At 45.8% G+C, this 23,904-nt stretch overlaps 1 protein-coding gene across 1 annotated transcript; it reads left to right on the top strand.

The window, feature by feature from the left end:
- The first annotated feature begins 600 nt into the window (after positions 1-600).
- LOC147447007 (uncharacterized) lies at positions 601-23,626 on the top strand. Its single transcript, XM_086522918.1, has 12 exons — positions 601-757; positions 19,663-19,747; positions 19,840-19,891; positions 20,062-20,082; positions 20,194-20,247; positions 20,668-20,718; positions 22,045-22,107; positions 22,193-22,294; positions 22,378-22,416; positions 22,497-22,619; positions 22,706-22,798; positions 23,219-23,626. Exons 1-12 carry the CDS (start codon positions 649-651, stop codon positions 23,375-23,377), a joined length of 951 nt encoding a protein of 316 aa, XP_086379044.1. The 5' UTR covers positions 601-648; the 3' UTR covers positions 23,378-23,626.
- The last annotated feature ends 278 nt before the right edge of the window (positions 23,627-23,904 follow it).

The raw sequence follows: 23,904 nt of genomic DNA, 5'->3' as shown, positions 1-23,904 counted from the left end.
TGGCAAAAAGGTTAACTTTGTTGTAGCCCTATTAATCCAATGGTCCATAGTTGCATCGAAAAGTTCTAGAGTCTAATAAGGCCTAAAATGTGGTAATTTGCCTATTCTGAATGTTGGGGGGCCGGGGGGGGGGGGGGCTCACCGATTACGATGGTGAGTTAGAAACATGCTCCTTGCTTTTGCTCCATCGATGCTAGGCATCTTCAAGGTATGCCCCTTCCACAGTCCACTTGATGCTCTGTTAGCTTTCTTGAACTTTGAACCCAACTTGAAACCCACCTTTGGCTTTTTTAGGTCAAAATTGAAAGATTTACCGGTTTCTACAGTCGTGTTCAAGGGAAACTCGGAATGTAGCCGTTATTTTGGAATTTAGCCGGTTAAAAATACACTAAACCCTTCAAGCTTCAGTGCTTCCGATATCACGTGTTACTTCTAGAAGCTAATGTGAACGGACTGAACGTACTCTCGTAAGGTGTCAACCGTCTGAACCGACTGAACGTACTTTTTTGAAAAGACAGCATAATAATGATGTGGTTAACGTACAGCATTTAAACTTGACCACGAGTAAAAGGGGGCGTAACTAGTGTACACCCTTGCGCATGGCGACCACTAGTCAAATACACTCGGAACTTACCGAGTCTCTCGGCAATGGCGATGCCCAATCAGGTTCCCTGGTGCGCCATTGCTATTGTAATTGTCATCGGCGTCTCCAACCTCTCTCTCCCCTCTCACTCTCTGCCTTTTATATTACTTCACGGTATGTCAAATTCGCCTCCTCCGCTCTCTGTTGTCGGACTGTTAAGCTGTGTGTGTGTGTGTGTGAGAGAGAGAGAGAGAGAGAGAGAGAGAGAGAGAGAGAGAGAGATTGCTTTGTTTGGGTAAATATATTGGCATAAAGACGGCTGCTCTAGACATCATTACTTTTGTTGCTCCAACACATCGTCAAGAACCTGTTTCAAGATTGTGCTTATCGATGTTGGGACTTTAGTTGCTCTCTATCCCACACTGGAGGTACCTAAATAGACCAGCACCCCTCCCTTTATGGCCTTCCATCCCAATCTTTATATGTCAAGGATTTCTTTTTAGCAGTTGGGATGTGTAAATGGAATTTGACACTCCTTAGATCACTCCGATTCAGTGACCTCCCATGCAAAAGAGGGGGGCCTCAAAAGGCATGCGACTTCGTATCAGCCTCAAGGCTGCTTTGAGAAAGACTTATGCCTAAGTGGCTGTGCAATTTGGTACGAAGTATGCTTATGGAACAGGCCAAACAAGAGAATGAGACCTAAGTAGGAGATTAGCTACACTTCTTCTGGAAAGAGTCGAGCCAACCTGCTCCAAAAGTCGGCTCTCAATTCCTAAATCCAAAAAGTGTACCATGAATCAGAACAACCTTTGCATTGTCAGTTAGACCATCCTCCAAAGACTGGATAGGTCTTTTGGGCTCTAATAAGGAAGTTGGAGCAATGGTACATGTAAGGTTCCCAACGCAGAGGTTGGGGCGACTTGATAGTTAGACCTTCCTTCGTACTTGGGCTCCATGGAAGATATCTCGCTCTTATTTCAAGACGGAAAGATACGAGCGACAGAAGTGAGGGAGACAAAGGTCCTCCACAAGCCAAGTCGATAACCGCAAGAATATGATGGAAGGGAACACCCTATAATTACTAGACTCAAATCTCAACATGCCTAAGATCTATAGATGATGCCTTTTCCCCCATGTTTAAGAGGCACGACCACCAATCATTAATTCCTAGGTATAGTATGAGATTTATTCTTAAATAACCACTAGCCTTGTGAAAATTGCTCGACTAATCGGGTCCACCCATTTATAGATATAGTTCCAGTTGGATATTAGTCTCCCACTTTCCACATCCACTCACGAATGCCACTTTATTGTAATTAGTACCATTCTGTTTTACCTATGCAATTTGTGTCCTTACATTAAGTTTTGGTATTAGTTCATTCATACAGCCCTTAAAACATCACCCAAACAATTGTCAGACAGGAAGCATTGATTCAAGTTGGACTTTAAATGATTCAATAGGTGTAATTCTTGTTATAAATTTTTTGAACTCTTCAATAAGCATTAAGGAGAAATCTTCTCCTTCATGTCTCCATATATTTTGTGAGGTGCAACGAAAATGAAATGGTGAAGATCTAGACTTTACACTTCCACAAATCCTTACTTCTTTCCTTGTTGCTTAGCATGAATGACGGTTTTTTTAGAGAGAGAGAGAGAGAGAGAGAGAGAGAGAGAGAGAGAGAGAGAGAGAGAGAGAGAGAGAGAGAGAGAGAGAGAGAGAGAGGAGAATGACACCCCGATGCGGTCCCAACCAATCCTCTCAGGGCTTCCCACACCGTTGCCGATGTGTATTTACTTTTGATTGCGCAAATGGAATGTACACACATGCAATACCTCAATGCAAACTCTACTGGCTCGAATGCGGAATGTTGCCTTGATAACCCTTCAAAATGAAGCACCTCTAGACTGATTTAATGAACCTTTGGATTCGTCTCGATGAGGGGTTGCTGATGGCCACCAAGGGGTAGATATGGGGTTGATTTGCACTTCTGATATCAGAGGAATAAAGGGCTGAAAACGCAGATGATGATGGAGCCAATAATGAACAGCAATGGGAGCACACGATGTGGCGAGGGAATGGCCGAGGAGAGGCTCAATGGGCTGCCGAAGGTCCGGGCTGCAGCGGAGTGATTAGCGTTAGCGAACGGGAGGCTTTCCGGCGAGAAATATGGTCCAAGAGCTAAAAATGTTGGCTGCAGGGCTGATCTGGGAGCAGGCTCACAATGGAGATCCAAAACGCCAAGGGCTGAATTTGCAGAACATTGGGGGATTTGCAAATTGCTGTCTGATCTGCAAAACACGAGTCTGATGGATGGCGTTGGCTCATAATAATGGAAAACATTGGGGCTGATGCTCCTTTTATGTGACTTTTGAGGTGCCAGGTCAGAAAAATTGTGCCAAGTCGGGAAAATGTGCAAATGTGTACACATGGGAGTTTTCATGTTATAACTCGTTGTTCTATGACCCATTTGACGAACGGACTAGACCGACACATTCTTGTAACCTAGACCTACATGCACGTCATGTCAGATGCTCACCGAAGTGTAATAACATTTATCAAAACGCGTGTACAAACCATTTATGCAAGAGGGTTCCAAAACTAGAAAACCTAATCTGATGGACTCATCTGGATATGCAGGTCCTATGAATAGGCTCACAAAATTGCTGGTACTAATCTTCCTAGGATTCTAGACACTGGTATCCAGAGATATGTACAGAATTGGCTATGAAAGTCAATGAAGCATTTCAACATGGCACTCAGAGCCAAAGTGTACTTGTTTAAGTTTTAGTCAAGTAAGCTGCTTTTACTTATTTTGCTTATGCCTTTTGCTTTGTGGGAGATGTATGCTTTGAATTGGTGGTTTTAAGAAAATGAATTATGAAGAGGAAGGCTTGGTTTACAAGTGCATTGGATAGCGAGTTGTAAATTCGTACCTAAATAGGTTTCTTCCCCCTGTGATGTGTGATCTCTTGGGTGGGCGATTGTTAGTAAATTCCCAAGGGTTTACTCTTGTTTGAATTGTGGTTTTTATAAGGGACTTATGGAGCTTTATCGTATTCATGGATTGAAGGTTTGACGCTTTTTAGTAACATTTGTGTAGAACTGACCCAGTTTTTCATTTGCCCAATGTGTCTGAAAGGTGTTGTCGTCAAAGGTGGCAGCGGAAGATGCAATGAAGACAAGAACTGGCTCGTGATCCGGTGGGCACCTCGACTTCGATCTAGAACACCTGCAATGCCGAACACATAAACAAGGCACACCTGTGGAGAAGAGAGATCACTGAGGTAGAAAGAGTCAGGACATCTTTGAGGTAGAAAGAGACAGACAAGTGAGAATGAGAGAGAAATAAAGATAGAGAGAGAGATCTGGGAAAGGCTCTCCATGCTAATAACAATCTGCTCATACAAGTGACCAAGGGTGGTCCGGCATAGAACTGACATGCCCAATGGATAGACCCGAGGTACACACAACTGTGATTGCTACTGACATTGCCAAAACTGCTCCTGCACACGAGACCACTGACACGGTCTCCACATGTGCATCACCTCCAACATGCTCTTAGAGCATAGATCTGGTGCATCTCCTCCTGGCTAGATCTAGATGTGGATCTAGATCTCGGTCGAGGAAACGTGCCATTGCATGGTCACAAGGGCCTATGAAAGACTGCACTAAGAAAGCGCTGCACCATAGAGGTGATCCAAGCTCTACGCCTGCTGCCCACGAAAAACGTTGGGGTTGAGTGCTGCCCAAAACGTTGGGAGAGGAAAAACGCTAGGGATGGTACTCCTCCTTGCCCGCCATACCCCTCCTAGGGCTGCCCAATGGGGGCACCCTCCACCACAGGGAACCCTCACTCCCTAGCACCTCTCCTTGGAGAAACTGGGATCGACTGGATGAACCAAGAGAGATGCTTGAACTCTAACACCCCCTCTCAGCTCTTGGAAAGGAAGTTGGACCAGGTAGCTGGAGTGAGCAATCTGCAACTGTAAAGAGGGGGTTTCGTTGACGAGGATATCTGCTACAAAACTGCGATGTTGAACATACAAGGCGCCATAGTATTATCCAACCACTACCCCCAAAAGACGTTCGTGAAGTATAATGTTGTCCGTTGAGAGTAAATCTAGCTCTAACAAGAATCTCCAAACTCCAACCGACTCACAAGTTGCACAACTAGCATCTGCAGAAGGTACTGTTGCTGACCGCTCCAAGAGAATGCATCAAAACTGATGGTAAAGGCACAAACTATTGATATCCGAATCATTTCCGAACTCTACAGTTCTCCACCCTTGAGAAAAGAGCCGGAAATTTGCACCTCCGGTCATATGTCACATGCTAGAATCTTCAAGCTTCTACGGGAAGTCTAAGGAATGGGACAACCGAGGCTATTGAGGAATCATATGTCCGATGACAAGGAACCAAAGAACTGCACCAACCATCATATACAATGATGAACTGCAAACTGTATCTAAAGGAACTTTATCGAAACTTAGAGTGAAACTGCTACTGATTCTCAATTGTTTGGAACACATCCCGAGAGAATATCACTCCACTCTCAAAGTGAATCGGGAACAAACATCCAACAGAAAGGAACACACATCAATACTGAGAGTGCAGCTAACAAGGCAAGATCAAAAGACGATCTTGCTCCCAAGCTCTGCAAGAGAAGAACAAGGTGCTGTAAAAAGCCACTAGATAGATTGTCAATCCCGTCCCCTGCACATGGAACCACAAGAATTGTGAGAAGGTAGTCCCGGAAACTGACTCCCAAGTTGGCTCCGCATCCTCCTCTGAAGAGAGAACACTTGAACCATGGATAATTGTCATCACTCTCCAACAGTCTCTGCTTGTGTAGCTGGATCGCTCGGGATAGGTGAATCCTAGAGAAAAAAAGAATATATCTGTGGAACCTGGAACCAAATTTGGGAGAACCAAGAACCGTCTCTCCGCTTTGAAGAATGCCATGGCTAAGGGTAACTGGTTCCTAGTCCGAGAAGGACCACTATCCACGCGTACGAAATAACATGCCAGTCTAAGGATAAGGGAAGTAGGTATGTCCTAAATGGTACAGTCTCCAGGCATCCAAAGCCACAAGAAGTGGGCAAGGAAACACACCGTGCATGGTACTCCATTGAATGGAGCACCCAAAGTCGACCGAAGATAATAACATGGAAGTTCCCTCTGAAAGAGAAGTATCCTCAAAAGTATGCTCTGAGATAACAACTGACTCAACCCACGTTGGAACATAGCAAACACTGTCACTGAAAGCTCCAGAGCTAAAGCTGAGAACTTCCCCCAAGATAGGAAGTCCCCCTCCCGCTCAATCCTGGGAAAAGAGAACGAGTACACCAGAAAGAAATCTGAGACAACGTGGAGTAAAACTGCTTTCTCTGTTACTGAATAGCAAAACCTAAATCTCATGGAACTCGAGACTCAAAGAGAACCACACCATCAAGAAACTTGGACTGCTAAGAATAAGAAGAACTGAAAGATCGTGTTACCTAACGATCATGTTTGCCAAAGAAGCTGTCAGGGTCCAACAAGACCTAGCTACTCAAGCAACCTCCCTGAGATCAAACCAAATGTCGGCCACTTCTCTGCATCTGCCAAGATCAAACCTATAGGTACAATCCAATACAATATGCCAAATTGCATACATACGCGGAAGAGCACATATACTCCTACTATTGTAACTTTCGTCCTTAAAATACTTCATAAAAAATTGTCCTCTGTACTTGTGTTGGAAGAGTTTATACCCACAACTGAACTGTGCAATCAATATCCAATACACAACATGACTCCAATACTCAAAGGGAGAGTAAAGGAACCGGCTCAAGGAACAAGCTCGTGAGGAACGTTGGGGCTGATTTGTAACATGCTAGAAAGCTGGGCAAAAGACCTCAATGTCGTGGCCAAATCTGCACCCGAAAAGGGTTGCCCCCAAGGTTAGAGCTCTCCAAAGGAATGTATGGAAGAAGCATCCAAAGGTTGTTGACTGCGGGAGTAGGAACTAGATGTCCCCACCGTCTATCGACACTACCTGCAAGCCTGTCATCCAAAGGATCTCGACAAATCTGCTGTCGAACATCAAGTAAAAACTGCCCATAGAAGGTTGCAAACTTGTCCCAAAACAGGTGTAGACTAGTGCACAAGGATCATAAACTATCCCACAAGAGATACTGACAAGCTCACAAGAGGGCAAAGAAGTGACCAAATATGTAGGGCCACACTACCATGGGGGAACGAGAGAACATGGAGAAAGGAGAAGTCCAGACTCCAACAAAACCTCCTCGAACTTTTGTCATTGTTGGTTAAGTGTCTGGCACCACATGCTCCACCTCTAAACCTCATCCAAGGAAGTCGGATGATTAAACAAGAAGTGGTTTTGGAGATAGAAATATCCCCCTCTGTTTGTCAAAGCGAACTCCAACACTTGTACTAACATGCACCTAAACTGCTGCATACCGGATGAACAAGGATTAACTGAAGCCGGGACTGTAACTTCCATCCTTAGATGGACAATGGAAAATCAAAGACCATCCTCTGCTTCAAGAAGGGAAGAGATCCTCCTCTAGTATCCATAATCCACAATCTGGTACAAAAGTGTTACCGAATCATCAACCCGCTACCCATTGGATAGGTAGCTCCGACAATTGCAAGAAAGACGTGCATTTGCAAAAGGCACAACATATCTGCCAATCCATCTCCTCGAAGAAAACACAACCATAGAGACCTCCTCCAGAAGTGAGGAAGAAGATCCTATTGCTGTCCAAACACTTCTCTCTGAAGAAGCAGTTGGAAATGAATAGCTCCCCCTCTAGATCCAACAACGGCATGCTCGCTCCCCTTGAGGGAAGGCACGGTAACATGGCTCCACCTAGGAAGAAACCAAAGTAATCCAGCACTTCTACACATCCTGAAGCCTCCATCGGGTTCCCCTTGGTGAAGAGAGGTCGGGGTACTCAAGGGTAAGACGGGGAAGTTGTAGACGAGGATCCAAGGCCTCCACATATGCAAATCTGCCCCAAACTTGGAGAAAACCAGGAAAAAACAGCAAGCCTCTTCTCTCTCAATCATGTCCAAAACAATACCGGATCAGTCAAATCTGAGCATCTAGGGTTGTCGATCACCATAGGGCTCTGATACCATGTCAAAGGTGGCAACGGAAGATGCAATGAAGACAAGAACTGGCTCGTGATCCGGTGGGCACCTCGACTCCGATCTAGAACACCTGCAACGCCGTATACATGAACAAGGCACACCTGTGGAGAAGAGAGATCACTGAGGTAGAGAGGGAGAGGACATCTGAGAATGAGAAAAAAATGAAATGAAATGTTATATTAACGTCTTCAAAAGGCCAAAGTGACCTATGAGACCAGAAAGTTACAATGTGGTGGATCTGATACAAAGTCAGAGTAACAAGATGAAGGAATGACAGAATGACAAAATAAAATACTATGGAATCCTAAATTGCTAGGTGTGGACTAAGCAGCTAAGCAACTAGCTGGGATAGCTAGATCACATGAGATCTAGCATCGGTCGCTGGCGGATCTCATCAATCTCCTCCATGGTCAGTAGTCTGACCAGGCGTCGTGCATGTCGAGCCAAAGTGACCCGAATCCTCTGATGCAGCCTCCGTCGACGCTTTGTAGTCCTCCGCAGTCGTGGGCGTCTGGATCTCCCCAGCTCAGTCGCTCGGTTGATCAATATGCCTTTGGTGTAAAGCAAAGAGCTCTGCTGTGGTAGTAACTCCTCCGGGTGTCTAGTGGCAGCTCTAAAGAAGTCTGTGATTTGTCTCTGAGACTGGCTGGCCTCTCCTCCCATCAGGCTCTCTCTGTGTCTGCGCAGCTCGAGCAAAAACAGACCCAAGCATCTATGATCCTCGTACTGCATGACACTGGAGAGTGGTCCGAAGCCCTCTCTGAACAAGCAGTGGAAGCGGCCGCGTATCTCGTAGTAGACGGGGCAGTGGCATGTGTAGTGCAACTTTGTCTCAGGCTCCAGGTCACACAGGAGGCATGTCGTGGCCTTTGCTGGTACTCCGCTGTATCTGCTAGTCTCGATCCGCAGCTGGTGTGAAGATGTGCATATCTGGCCAATAGCACATCGTATCCCATGAGACAAGTGGGCGTCCATGTATCTGGGCCTCGCCACAAAACCATCCTCCGTAAGCTGGAGGAGATGCTCTCTGTAGGAAGCCATCTTCATGCCCAGCTCCTGTGATGGCTGTATCCATGTTCTCTTGGTGTCTAGCTGAGTCAAGTCCTGGCGAATGAGCCTGGTGATCTCGGACTGTGTAAGAGTCAGAGAGGGCGCATCCAGTGAGTACTGGAAGGGAGGCAATCTGTCTATGCTGAACCCATGCGCCTGAAACCATGATGTCATCTCCCCATACCAACATGCTGTATCTCCTTGCATGGCTAACTGTCGAGAGGACTCAAGTGCAAGGCGTGCATATCTGTCTCTGGGAAGTTCCCACATGCGGTGTATGAAGGAGACAGATCTGGTGAGCGCCTCAACCACCAGTGGGGGGGGCAGCTAGCTCTGCTCGTATAATAGCACGTGGTACTGAAGCCTTGGCTCTAATGAGCCGCGAGATCATAGAGACTAGAGGCTTCTCCATGTCCCCCCATCCATCACTATGGCTTCATAAAGCAATGCAGAAGCCACCAAAGTGTCAAAGAGCCAAAGCTTTGTTCGAGGGTCCTGAAATTGAACCTGTGAACACATCCTTTCCAATCTACCCAATGCTGCATGGGCTCTGGTCAATCTAGTCTCTGCTGCCCTCCTGAATGAAAATGCTGGTCCACTAAAAACCACTCCAAGGTAAGTGTAAGCATCTATATACTCCACCTTCTCCTGGCCGTATGTAAAGGCGGGCGCTGACCTCCTGATCCACTGTGGGGTGGTATTAAATACCATGACCTTAGTTTTACCAAGGTTGACGGACAAACCACTTTCTTGGGCAAACCTATGCAAAGCATCCAAGTGACGTTGCGTCCCCTCCACACACACACAGAGAGAGAGAGAGAGAGAGAGAGAGAGAGAGAGAGAGAGAGAGAGAGAGAGAGAGAGAGAGAGAGAGAGAGAGAGAGAGAGAGAGAGAGAGAGAGAGAGAGAGAGAGAGAGAGAGAGAGAGAGAGAGAGAGAGAGAGAGAGAGAGAGAGAGAGAGAGAGAGAGAGAGAGAGAGAGAGAGAGAGAGAGAGAGAGAGAGAGAGAGAGAGAGAGAGAGAGAGAGAGAGAGAGAGAGAGATGAAATGAAATGAAATATTAACGTCTTCAAAAGGCCAAAATGACCTATGAGACCAAAAAGTTACAATTGGTGAATCTGATACCATGTCTGAGTATGGAAAGTACAAAGAACTAACACTAGAAACATTAAGGAAATGAATCTGAAGCCGATTCGGGGGGGCTGGGGGGGGGGGTAGGGGGATCTCCTGTTGGTGGGTTAAGATGAAATCTCTCACCGGTCGTCGAATCTCATCCACCTCCTCCATGGTAAGTACTCTGGTTGGGCGTCTTGCATGTCGAGCTAGAGTGATCTATATCTTCTGTTGCAGCCTTTGTCGATGGTGGGAGACCCCTCGAGGTCGTGGGCGTCTGGATCTGCCTAGCTCCATGGCTCGGTCAATCAACGTACCTCTAATGTGGGTGGGCTCTGCGATCTGCTGTGGTGACTGCTCCTCTGCCTCTCCCCTGGCTTGTGTAAAGAAATCTGTGATTCGTCTCTCTCTGAGACTGTCTCTCCCTGATGTCCTCAGCAAGCTCTCCCTGGGTCTGCGTATCTCTAGCAGGAACAATCCGAGACATCTCTGATCTTCGTATCTCATGACTCTAGGAAATGGTCCGAAGCCCTCTCTGAACAGACAGTGGAAACGGCGGCGTATCTCATAGTGCGCCGGGCAATGACATGTGTAGTGCAGCTCTGTCTTTGGTTCTAAGTGACATGGGTGACATATCCTGGCCCCTGATGGCACCCCTTGAAATTGGCCAATCTCGATATGGAGCTGATGTGAGGATGTGCGTATCTGCCCAATAGCGCATCGTATCCCATGAGATAAGTGCATATCCATGTATGCAAGCCTAGTCACAAAACCGTCCTCCGTGAGCTGGAGAAGATGCTTTCTATAAAAGGCCATCTTCGTTCCCAACTCCTGTGTCGGCTGTATCCATGTGCTCTTGGTATCTAGCTGAATCAAATCCTGGCTTATGAGTCTGGTGATCTCTGTCCGTGTGAGAGACAGGGAGGGTGCATCTAGGGAGTATTGAAACGGAGGCAATCTATCCATGCTGAAACCATGTGACTGAAACCATGCTGTCATCTGTCCATACCAACATGCTGTATCTCCTTTTAGCGCTAGTTGTCGAGATGACTCCAGGGCAAGCCGAGCATATCTGTCCCCTGGGGAGATCCCATAAACTGTTGATAAAGGATATTGATCTAGTCAATGCCTCAACCACGAGGGGGGGGGGGGGGGGGGGGGGGGGGGGGGGGGATAATCTCATGCGGCCTTGAGGCCTTAGCCCGAATCATCCGAGCGATCATAGAGACCAAAGGCCTCTCCATACATCTCTATCCATCTGTGTTGCCAGATCTCCCATGATGGTCTACTGAGGGTCCCCATATCTGAACTCCGTAGAGCATAGCTGAGGTCACTAGAGTGTCAAAAAGCCAAAGCTTTGTTTGCGGTTCCTGAAACTGAACCTGGGAACACATTCTCTCCAGTCCTCCCAGGGCTGCATATGCTCTCGTCAGTCTAGTCTCTGATGCTCTCCTCAGTGAAAACACCGGTCCACCGAAAGCTACCCCAAGATAGGTATATGCATCTGTGTACTCCACAGTCTCTCGGCCATACGTAAATGTGGGTGCTGACCTCCTGACCCACTGTGGTGTGGTGTTGAATACTATAACCTTGGTTTTTCCAAGGTTGATAGACAATCCACTGTCATGAGCAAATGTATTCAAAGCATCTAAATGACGTTGCATCCCCTCTGGAGAGTCAGAAATCAACACAATATCATCAACATATAGTAACAACGGAATCCATGTCCCTGCTAGCTGAGCCCCTCTGTCTCCTTGACGCTCTACATAGTTTGAAAACTTGTCCACACACATCCCAAAAAGAGTCGGAGATAGGGGGCATCCCTACTTCACTCCAATAGTGGAGTGGACCATGTCAGACATTCCCTCATTAGTGCGTACCTGCCCCATCACTGTCCTGTATAAAGCGTGAATACCCCCCATATCAGCTCTATAGGCACACCCATGTCCTATAGTCTGCGTCTAAGTCTGGCTCTCAGCATTGTGTCAAAGGATTTGCGGAAATCCACAAAGCTATAGTAGATCCTCTTGCGATGGTTTCTACCCTCCTCAATAATGGCTTTGAGTGTCAGAATTTGGTCAAGAGTGGAGAAACCTCTCCTGAATCCTGCTTGCCCTGGTGCTCGTATGCCCTCTCGCTACTCAGCTCCTGTTCAAGAACGGATGCATACAACCTAGCCAATGTGTGACCAACCATGATGGTGCGATAATTCCCGGGAATCATGGGATCTCCTGACTTGAAAATAGGCACAATCGTAGACATACTCCAAGTCTCAGGAAAGCCTTCATACATGGCTCGATTAAACATCATAGGAAGAAGCTCTGCAAGCATGTCTCTGGCATGGTTGAAGTGCTTTGCTACCAGACCATCATGATCATATTCTCTCCTTGTCTTCATCCCGTCAATGGATTTCCTTACCCTCTCGGCAGTAAAGAAAGTACATGTCTCCGGGCATGTCTCTAGTGGGTCTGGCAAAGGTGGTTGCCCTGTTGCTGTGTAGAGGGATGTGGCATATTCCCCCACGTCTATGTGGAGGTGACTGCTGGTGGTGGTGAATGCTCGTGGAATAGCCTCCATGCTTCGCCCGAGTCTTGACTCATAAATAGCTGATACAGATCTAGAGAGAGAGAGAGAGAGAGAGAGAGAGAGAGAGAGAGAGAGAGAGAGAGAGAGAGAGAGAGAGAGAGAGAGAGAGAGAGAGAGAAAAGGCTTTCCATGCTAATAACAATCTGCTCATACAAGTGATCAAGGGTGCATAGTTACATGGGACGGCGGGTCGGGGTCGGGAACGGGGGCGGGACGGCAAAAGTTAAGAAACGGGGATGGGGGTCGGAACGGCAAAAAAAAAAGAGGTTTTTTTGGCATTTTTTGACCTACACACATGCCACACACATAGAGCATCACTTTGACCACAAATTTACACTAAATAGACCAAAGAGCATGAGTCATATAGGCGCAAATGTGCTAATAAAACATTGATGGATACAAAATGAAAAGTGCATGCCACAAGGGCTCAAAAAGGACAAGCCTCAACGATAAAAAAAAGTACAAAGGGCTAGGTAGACTCTAGACTTTAGAGGGATCAATGATCATCAAACTCTGGAAGTGCTTGCCTGCTGAATCTCCATATCGTTGTCGTAGTCGAGGTTGTCAGCGACATATGAGGTCTCGCGAGGCTCGCATTGAGGCTCGAAGTCCTCCTCTAGCTCCTCCCCAAAAGCGTCTCGGCGATAGATGGATTCTCTTGTGCCATTTCCCACTTAGTGAAGGGATCTGCCTTGTGTGTGACGCTCTTGGCAAGCATGCGCAAGTTAGCGCTCACAAACACCAAATCATTGGCCCTTTGGACCCCAAGGCGATTCCTCTTCTTAGAGGCAATGTGGCTGTACACACTCCATAGTTACTCCAAGCAACTAGTGATACATGCTTGGCTAAGGACACGAACAGCTAAACGTTGCAAATGTGGGCATCTCCTCCATAGTCCTCCCACCACAAAACCGAGCTAATCTTGCTGCGATCAACGTGTACATCTACACATCCATAGGAGCCCTTCTTTTGCCTGTAGTTGAGTAGCTCGTCTCTAATCTTGCGCCTAATGTCACTGCTAGGCTCAAGGCGCTCCAATGCAAGCCGCCATCCTTTGCTCACCTCCTTGTCGGTCTCTTGACGCCTTCCCTGAAACTTGGGGTCAAGCAGATAAGTTGCTGCATGAAGTGGAGAGTAGTATCCATTCCACTTCGACTCACACAAGTCACGAATCTCCGCATACTGAATAGGGTCAGGCACAAGCTTCTCAAGTGTCTCTATCATCCAATCCATGGCTTGGTAGACTTTGCCGATACATGGCTGCAAGCCATCCACAACTCGAAGTGGGTGTAGAATAGGCTTGACCATGGCATCAAGAGCCTTCACCTCCTTCCACCAAGCGACGTCGTCGGCCAATTCTCGGCATTTCAATCCTGTTGCTGATGTAGATTCCGGCATGGCCTAGAACTCATCACTGAGAAAGAGGCCCCTTCAAGCTCCGCCACATGTAGACAAGCGGCTTAGCATAAGCCAATTGAATGTACATCTTGTCTCTGCATATATGAGAAAGGATAAGTGGCTCCTCTTTGAGAACTCATGGCGCACTTTTTGATTGTTGAGCACAAAGGAGACAATTTGAGAGGCGTCACCAATGGTGGGTGAAATCCATGACAAGCTCCCTATGTTCTTGAGAAGGTTATTGAGGCAATGCGCCATGCAAAATGTGACATGGATATTTTACGCCTCTCCATCTGCAACCATACAAAGGACATTCTTCGGGTTGATGATCTCTATGGTGCTTGTCCACTCTGCAGCAAGCATCTCCGCGGCCTTGCCATTGTCGGATGTATCATGTGACTCCACAAAGTACATCTTCCTCTGAGAGTAGGCCACCACTCTGTAGATGGACCGCTTGCGGGTGTCGCTCCATCCATCTACAAGGAGAGAGACGCCATTGGTCTCCCACAAATCCTTTGTTGCTTGGGCCGCTTGCTCCACGGCAAGCTTCTCTTTGTCAAGGAGGGTGGTGCGAAGCCTCTCCGATGAAGGTGGCACATAAGAGGAGCCATATTCCCCTATTTTCGTAACCATGGTTCGAAAGTATGGAGACCTATCCACACAAAATAGAGCATGTTGTGTTAGGTTCGAGAGTCGAGAGTTGAGACCCCATAATGAAATACAAAATGGGAGATTGCAATGTGCATATGCCAAGGGAAACTCACTGCAAAGCATGGAAGGCAATGTGGTCGTGAAAGAAGAATCGGGCAACTGACCTATCCACCTCTTCCTTCAATTTAGGATTCCAATTTTTGTTGAGGGTGCTTTGGCAATGCACAATGGAAGCCCCCGATGTAGATGCATTTGTCTTGAATGCTTGAGAGGTGGAGTCAAGATTGGCTTCCCTTTGCTCTCGCGGTGTCGCCGTGGCGGAGGGATCAATGGCAACAAAACGGCCCCTCTTGGCCGGTTCCGCGACCTCATACACCGCGAGCTTCTTAAGAAGCTCCAACCTCTTCTCGGGAGATACTCGAGGGCAAAACTTCACCTCGTGACAGGGTTCATGAAGAAGATGGGCTCGTACTTTGTTTGCACCACCCGTTCTCCTGTACGGGCATAGCTTGCACGTCCATGGTCTTGCACCGCCACCTTTACCACGCGCGGTAGAGTCGACTTCATCCCACCACGACCATGTTTGCACGGCGGGCCTCCTTCGAGGAGAGCCGGCTTGAGAAGTGGAGTTAGCTTGAGATGACATGATGGTGGAGAGAGAGCAGAGCTAAGAGGAGAGCTTGTGTGGAGAGAGAGTAGAGGAGAGCTTCAAAGTTGAGAGGGTAGAAGAGGGAGAGAGTGGGTAGAGAGACTCAAGGGTAGAGCTTGAGCGCCCGAAGGTAGACCATAGAGTCTAAATAGTAGACGGTAGAGGGGAGAGGCTTGTCACTTGAGCCTTCATTGAACTTGAGAGATCCAAAGGCCCAAGGGTGCTTTTATAGCCTCCCAAGGGCCAAAGCCCCCCCCAAAAAAAAAGACGTTGGCTGCTTGTGTCCGTTAAAAACGGTCATATTTTCAACTTTTTAAAAAACTGTCCGTTCCAGGCCGTCCCCGTCCGTCCCCGGTCCGGCAGCCTACGCTCTCGTCGGTCCGATGAAAATCCGGTCGTTCCCTGCCGTTCCCCTCCGTCCCCGGACCAGTTACGGCGGTTATGCGTCCCTAAGCCCCGTCCCCTCCTTCCCCTGTAACTATGCAAGGGTGGTCCGGCATAGAACTGACATCCCAATGGATAGACCCGAGGTACACACAACTGCGACTGCTACTGACACTGCCAATTGCTCCTGCACACAAGACCACTGACACGGTCTCGACATGTGCATCACCTCCAACATGCTCTGAGAGCATAGATCTGGTGCATCTCCTCTTGGCTAGATCTAGATGTGGATCTAGATCTCGGTCGAGGAAACGTGCCACTGCATGGTCACAAGGGCCTATGAAAGGCTGCAATAAGAAAGCTTGCACCATAGAGGTGATCCAAGCTCTGCACCTGCTGCCCACCAAAAACGCTGGGGCTGAGTGCCGCCCAAAACGCTGGGAGAGGAAAAACACTATGGATGGTACTCCTCCCTGCCCGCCATACCCCTCCTAGGGCTGCCCAATGGGGGCATCCTACACCACAAGGACTCTGTGCACAACTTACAGCATCCTATGCCCTGTCCACTTCATATGTAGGCCCAACTCTCCAAGTCGGCCAGCTGTCCAGCAGCCATGACCCTGAATAAATGGGAAAAATAGGAAAACAGTCGAAAGGGGCACCAGAGGCCTAAGGGGGGCACATGGGAAAAATACCACAAGACTGGGGAATAATATTCCCAACGTGTAGGAGCACAAATGGCCATGGAACCAAGCCAAAACCCAAGGCTAAACATGGCTAGACAACCCGACATAAGAAACCTACCTCACATTGACCGGGTATGGTCACAAAACAGCCCTCACTCCCTAGCACTAGTCCCTGTGAGAAACTGGGACCCCAACTGGATGAACCAAGAGAGATGCCTGAACTCTAACAGTTATTACATTTCGGTGGGCATCTAGCAGTACCAGCATGTAGCCTAGGATCAGTGCAACATGATCCCGTTTGTAGGTGAAATGGATCAGTAGGCTGGGAGATATGGTCCCTACAGGACGCTCAAACTTTTGTGTTTGAACTTTGCACATGTGCACTTGGAGGAAATTTTAGCAAGCTCGATGTTTGACGTAGGCACCTTCAAAATTTAAGGCACAAGTACCTGTTCCTCTACCCTTATGTAGTCCATTTTTAGGTTGCTCATCTTGGAGCCTCATCAGCGTTTTTTCTGCCCCGCAACCTGGCTCTTGAACTCCATCGCCCTGCACATTGCTGACCTCAGCCATGGCGGTCTGCACCAGATACATCAGGCCATCTATGCCCATTTCTTGGCACATTTAGGCGCCCCTAGTTTCGGCCATTTACAGCCATAACAGTCCCATTGAATAGCCTGCCCATCTGGTATGTTTTCAACTATGATCCATGCAGCCATGGCTGTGTTTTTAGTAGCCAGAAATCAGCCACCTTCATCCTCACATTTGGTGCTCATATCAGCCCCAAAACATCCCCCGTTGGAGGCCATCTGTAGCCCACATCGAGCATGAACATTGGCACCATCGTTAATCTCTGTTTATGCAGCCAGCTTTCTGTTAGAGTTTGGCATCTCTCTAGATTCCGTCTAATCGGTCCCGGTTTCTTCGAGAGATAGGTGATAGGGTGTGAGGGCTGTTGTGTGGCTGTGCTTGGCCGGAGTGAGGTAGTTTTCTCATGTCGGGATATTTCTTGCCATGTATAGCTCAGCGTTTTGGCTGTTTTTGTGGCCATATAGGCTCTTGGAGGCTTGAGATAGTTTATCTTAGCCCTAGCCTATTTTTCCCCTGGCCCTTGTTGGGCATGCTGCTCAATTTTCCCTAGTGTCCACGTTTTAGCCCTATTTTCGCTTGTCGTGGGGCTGGAGCAGTGGGTCAGGCAGCTACACTAGAGGGGTATAGCAGGGGTAGGCCTTTGCAGTGTGTTGTGCTTAGCCTGCAAGGCGTACCTCTTGGAGCAGCAGCCCTAGCTTGAGAGAGTGGGCAGCCTATAGTGAGGGCAGCCGTGCAGCCCATCCCATCGTTTTTGGTAGCCTGGCGACTTCCCTCTGACAGCAGCTATCTAGCAGCACCTGATTTGAGAAGTCATTGGGTCGGCATTCCCGCATTTATTTCTTCCTTAGGGCAGCCCACACGTGGGTAACCAGTTGCGGAGATAAGAGCACCACAAGTGTGGCCTAGGAGAGCAGAGATCTCCATTGCCTCTAGAGGCCTGAGGGCTCCCATAGAAGGCAGCTTTGAGGGATGTATTTTGACATGTCAATGTCATGGCACCGCCAACCAATGGAATAGGAGAAGAGGCCGAGGAGAATAGATGTAAATCTAAGCCGAGTGATGCGTGAATCTCGTGGAAAATCACGGTGGTGATTGTGGGCAGTGTATGGAATTGTTGACTCAGCAGTTTCACATGCAAGGTAGCTTTTTGGATGCCAATTATTTAGCAGTTAATTTTGGAAAGATTTTGGGGATCAGTTATTAAAGCAATTGACTTTTTGAAGTTTTTGGGAAGTTGTTAAAAGCAAAAGATTTTGGTGCCTAGTTTTAGGATGCTTTTAAAATTTTCTTTTAGGGCCTAGGGCCTTCAAATACAAGGCCTAGCCTCCATTACGAATTGGATCAGGTGCATGGGTGCACACATTTGGAATCTCTTGATGAATAAATAAAGAAATACCGACAAGGTGCTCGACTTGAGGGCCAATACGCTCTGAAGAGGAACTCCACAGTCTCATCTACAAGTGCAAAGTGTTGGCTCCTCAGTTTAGTTTCTGTCTTTTCTATTTCAGTTTGAGTGAAAGATTGAATCATGCGACTGGTGGGTGGTTATAGTGGTATCAGAGCGTCAGCTGTTTGCTTTCCAATTGAAGCTAAGTGGTCTTACTCACAATCAAAGCTATGGAATCTGAAGAAGTTGTGGCGACAAAAGAAGAAGCTTTTTATGCAATCAAGGAAAAGGAAAAGTAGAGAAATCTAGAGATTTTTGTAAAAATAAGCAATAAAAAAATAAAAATGATATACAAATGATAGCAGAGGAAAGAGAAGCAAGGAGGCAGCGGGTTTGACCATTGCCACATCTTAGGTACATAAAGGAGGGTCTCCAGCTCAACATCGACTAGTGAGTCTAGTGCCCAAGTAAATGCTGTACTTGAAGCTAAACAGGAGGAAGAATTGCCAAAGGAAGATGATTTACTCAAGTAAATTGGTCATGTGAATGTGCGAGTGATTTTGTTGCTTGATCTAGGAGCAGAGTATGATTTCATTAGTTTATCATGTGGTGAAGAGCGCTAAGATTGAGGTGACACCTATATCGGCTATTCCCGTATCGTGGTTTGCCAAAGGAGTGGACTCTTCTCTAGCACGCAGTTTTTGCAATATTCACTTAACAATCCAAGACAATGAGTTCCATTGTGATCTCCGTGTTCAAGAAAGGTGAATGGATGCGATGTACTTCTAGGCATTAAATGGTTTATTGTGATCTCCGTGTTCAAGAAAGTTGATTGGAACTTGGAAGACTAACGATATTTTCCTTTGGAAGCGATTCCCTCAATCCGCGATGATCGGAAGAGTGTTTGAAAGTTCTGGGCATTCTTGGTCTTTCAGTTCTTAATCTAATGCAATAGGTTGAAGCCTATGCTTAAGAGGTGGTGATTCATGAAACAACTTTGAATTCAATAGTATAATACATCTGCACAATGGGAGGCTGAGGTTGAGCCTCGAGGAAAGAGCAGTGGAGGCTATAACCAAAAGGCAGGAGTGCATCTGCCATCCAAGGCCAGCCAAGTGCACGTCTAGATGATTCAGGGTTCATTGCGTTTTACATGATTATGGATCTCTTGTGACAGCCTTCATTTAAAAGATTGTGTGTGCGTATTCTGTATACAGGTGATTATGTATACAACCGATACTGTATTGTATTCTGTGTTCCAAGAACGTTTTCTTACCTGTGACCACCTAACAGTACGTATGTGGAACAGACAATACCTTGGTTCCATAACAGCGATTTTTGAGTCCCCACATGTTGTTACACGAGCTAAGGTTATTTTGCATCAGGACCTTCTCCATTCATACAGTCTCCGTTTGTATGCAGGTCTAGGGAATGAATGTGACAAGGAGGGAATGACATGGTTCACGGAGCTGTTAAGCAACCATTCTGGACAAGAAGGCTACTGTGTGTCAGTTTTTATCTTCACTTTTTGTCACATGCATTCTTCATGGAAGTTTATCAGATATATAATTCTCATGCGTGAGTCTTTATTTGTTGTAGAGAGGTGGGAAATGGCATCAAAGACTCCTGGTTTACGTCAATAACAACACAAGTATGTACCTTCTGTTTTTATGCTGTCATTCCCAAAGGAGTTTCCTACTTTTCGTTTGAATATAACATGAAGGCACTCAAAGTGTTCGTGTGAGTGCATGCTGCGTGAACTTGGAAGGACTAGCATCCTAGTGTTTGTCGAAGATTTAATCTGCTTAATTCTATGGGCAGGTGGATGAAGTGTGTGAGACGGTACCAGACTCCTATCATTCCACTCTTTACTATGCAGTTTGAATCTGGTTTGCGCTTTAAGGAAGAGCAGTTTTGATACCAAGGGTTCTGTCTTTATCTCTGCAATACCAGGTCAAGTCATTGTCAGCATTGCAATCCGGGTATAATATTGTTGGCCTCTCTCAGGTCAGTTCTTGGGACAGCCAGTCCTTATCAATCCGCTTTCTTAAACTTTGGTGGTTTGTATGTCGCTGTTGCTGTTCTACCTCGCTAATGACATTTCCCCTAACGCTTCTAATAGGTAGAAACTGGCCTTCCTTAAAATTAGCCACTTCATGAATGCTACTATGTAGAATCTAGACTGTCATTATAGACCACCAAGATGTTGCTTGGTGTATTTAGAGAATTGCTCTATACTTTGAGAACCACATGCTTTTAACTGTGCTTGGATGATTGTTAACAACTTAGCATTTTGATAGAGTTCCACACACATTGGAGATTTCACTATTTGAGTCCTGCTGAAGACATGTTTCTTTATGACTGAAATGGAATTTTTTTTGATAAAGTGCAGAATTTTGACCTTTGGAAGTGTGCTGGCTTTTTCAGGGAAATGTAATTGCTCGTGGTATCATACAATGGTGTGAAGATGGGCCACCTGTAAGATTCTAATCCCCCTTTATGATGTGAAAGATTTTTCGAGGAATATTGACACACACACACACACACAACATTTAATCCACAAGCTACATGTATCACTCAAATAAACAGCTCCTTTACATGTATGTTCTGAACTTTCATGCTAGAAGAAACATATTTGCTAGGATTGAGAGGCTTCTTAGATCCATTTTTTGCAGCTCAAGTGAATTTCACTATTGACATGGTCAAATGAGCCCGTTTCTATCCAAACATATTGATTTAACAGTTTCTTATGCCTAGTCAGTCTTTGTTTCTTACTCAGGTTTGTGCTAGTCTGTTGTAATGTGCAACTAAACGATCATTAATTTTGTTTCATTCTGAAAATTCATCCATATTACCATTGCAGGAGCATTTACCTTTTACACTGGCTGATTACCATACTTGAGAACTGGGTGCATTGTATGCTTATTCAGCACGTAGTCCCAATACTCTATTGAGTTTGGGTGAATGGGCTAGGACATGCTCAAAATTAGGTGGGTACATTGGACAATGTATTGCAGCAGATAGGCTTAACAGATTCAGTTTACTAATGTCAAAAGATGAGAATAATGTGAGTCTGGAAATCGGCTAATGATTCTAAGTTACCTTGTATTCGATCTATATATTTTTGATTCTTCTTTATGAGACAAGCTCGAACATTTCATAAGAGCTCAGTCAGCATATTTCTCAAAGTTCTCTATTCAACTGTTTGCCTATTTGCTGCCCAAAAACATGATGGAGTCTTCATATTAAATACACCGATAAGCACTTTCCTTTTGCATGGTGTTCTATGAATTCTTTGCTGAAACAGGCATTTAATTTATAAGTAAGCTGTCAGGTTTCATTCAAACAGAGCTTTGAGCTTGAAAAAATAATTATTTCATGATTGTTAGTGCTGACAAAAAAACATGACATCTTCTCTCATGGATGTTGGCTTGATTGCACAAGAAGCTGGGAGCGCTCTCAATTATGTCAAGAAAACATTTCTTCCGTGCTCGTCGGCTGCTGTGGAACTCTCTGGCTTTTCAGTTTTCTTAACTAATGGAAGGATCTTTTCTTGCAAAAGAGAAAAACCTTGAACATGGAAGTCAATTTTTTTTTTTGTAAACAAGATGTAGCTCAGCATCTCACATGGTCACATGGGGGTTGGAATATTGAAGAATACTGCTGCACTGAGAGGTTGTGATGATCATGCTGAAGGCTATGAATTGTGCTAACTTTTCTTAAGTTATATGAGATTGAAGTCTTCCTTTTGTCAGCTACTTCGTGTTTTGTTTGGACTTCACCCTATTGAACATCATATTTTAGGTGAACAATTTGATCTCTATAGGTGCTCCTCATGCAGGCACAGCATCAGTTCCGTACTGCGGGGTAAGTCTTTCTTGAACTTGTGAATTGAAGCAAAGCACCAGAAGGGTTAATTCTCAAATTTCTAATAAGAATTTCTGGTATTCAGACGTTGTTTCTCGAGGACGTTGAGCAGGACGCTGAGAGTAAGGTTATCTGCTCACTTGCTGATTTTATGATAAAGCTCGGGGTCTACACTTCTTATGTACAGGTAACAAAACTTGTATATCTTTTGTTAAGTTTAGCGCACACTTTTTGTGCTAGATCTTTTTTGATAGCTAAATTGTTTCTCAGAATCATCTTGGGCCTGCTGGTTATGTGAAAATTCCCACTGTAAGTACATAGCTTCAGTTCAGGTTGAATCTGCTGACATGCAGAGAATGTGGTAGTAAGCTCTGGATTTAAACAAACAGGATCTCAAAGCCTATTACAAGGGATGCAAATTTCTACCGAGACTGAATAATGAGCTTGAAGACTCTCGCAACACGACTTATGTGGAGAGGTTCACCAGCCTGAATCAGCTCATACTCATAATGGTAGGTTTATGGGATTCAACAAATTTGTTCTGGTTGTTTGCAAAGGACAGTTAACAGAGAGGCCATTTTTGGTGTCCTTGTTCCAGTTTGAGAAAGACAATGTCCTCCTTCCACGCGAGACTGCCTGGTTTGGTTTCTATGCAGCTGGTAGTTTAAGCACAGTCCTGGCTTATAACGAGGTAAGCACTTGTGACTGCCTTGTAAACATTGCATGTGACGAGGTAAAGCACTCGTCACTGCCTTGTAAACATTGCACGTGCATAACTATTTTAACCAGACATTACAGTTACCCAAAATTGGCAGGCTAAGTGGTTTGTGTCTTGAGTGTGAGCGGCGATGTGCGATCTCAGCTTACATCTCAAACCTTGTGGCACCAAAAAATGCATTACAAAAGCAATGCAGTAATCTCTGCGTGTTCTGTGTTTTTATGCATTCTTTTACGGCTAAATCAAAGTTGTGCATACTTGCATATGTCATTGTACACGCTTATACTCACATGCTCAAAAATTGTTTTGCAAGGGTGTGCATGCCCGTCTCCACATACAGAATGCATGCTCGAAATGTCATTGAGCTTCTTTGAGCCGTGATGTTCTATGCAGACCGATCTTTACTTGGAAGACTGGATTGGCCTCCGAACGCTAGATGAAGCAGGAAAAGTAAGCTTCCTGTCGTTGCCTCGCGGTCATCTCCAGATAAATGAGACAGAGATGACTAGTCACATTGTACCTTACTTGGTGGATTCAAGTGCAGTCATGTGACTGCAAGCAAGGCAGGGACAAGGGCTTGACTTGCACCTTGTTGAGCACAGAAGATGCCCAAAATCCTTGTGAAAGTTGTAGATTTACATTGATGTAAAACAGATATTGATTGATTTAGTACCTCTCATTCTTGGGTATTGTGAATGATCCTTGCTTCACTCCATATCCGTGTGGGTGCTGAGGCACAAACAGAAAACTCTTTGTAATACCAGAAAGGTCATCGACAAAATAATTGATCGTTCATACTCATATGTGCTTGTATATAAGTTTGATTTTTAAAACTTTTGATTACAGGTGGGCCTCTCCAAATTTAATTAGAGCTTGCTTAGGCTGAAATGTCACATTTGCAGGGCTGAATTGTGTGTTTCTTATGTGTACAAAGGCACTTCCATCCTACCCGCAGTATGAGGAGCCCTTGCAGATTTAATGCAAGCAGTAGAAATTCTAAATTGCAGGATATTGTGAATCCTACACCTCTTGGTATTGTTTGAAATCAAGGTAGCTAGCTGTTTTAGAGAAAACTTCCA

This window comes from Adiantum capillus-veneris, chromosome 11 (genome assembly GCF_014529385.1).
Source record: "Adiantum capillus-veneris isolate H3 chromosome 11, ASM1452938v2, whole genome shotgun sequence".
Classification (NCBI taxonomy): domain Eukaryota; kingdom Viridiplantae; phylum Streptophyta; class Polypodiopsida; order Polypodiales; family Pteridaceae; genus Adiantum; species Adiantum capillus-veneris.
Note: the sequence above shows the minus strand (reverse complement) of the source record. Positions and strands in the feature narration are given on the sequence as shown.

Coding starts and splice junctions, on each gene's coding strand:
- LOC147447007 (XM_086522918.1), top strand. CDS start 649: ATGGCGATGCCCAATCAGGTTCCCTGGTGCGCCATTGCTATTGTAATT. Junction 22,417..22,496: donor GTTATGTGAAAATTCCCACT/GTAAGTACATAG, acceptor TTAAACAAACAG/GATCTCAAAGCCTATTACAA. Junction 22,799..23,218: donor CAGTCCTGGCTTATAACGAG/GTAAGCACTTGT, acceptor TGTTCTATGCAG/ACCGATCTTTACTTGGAAGA.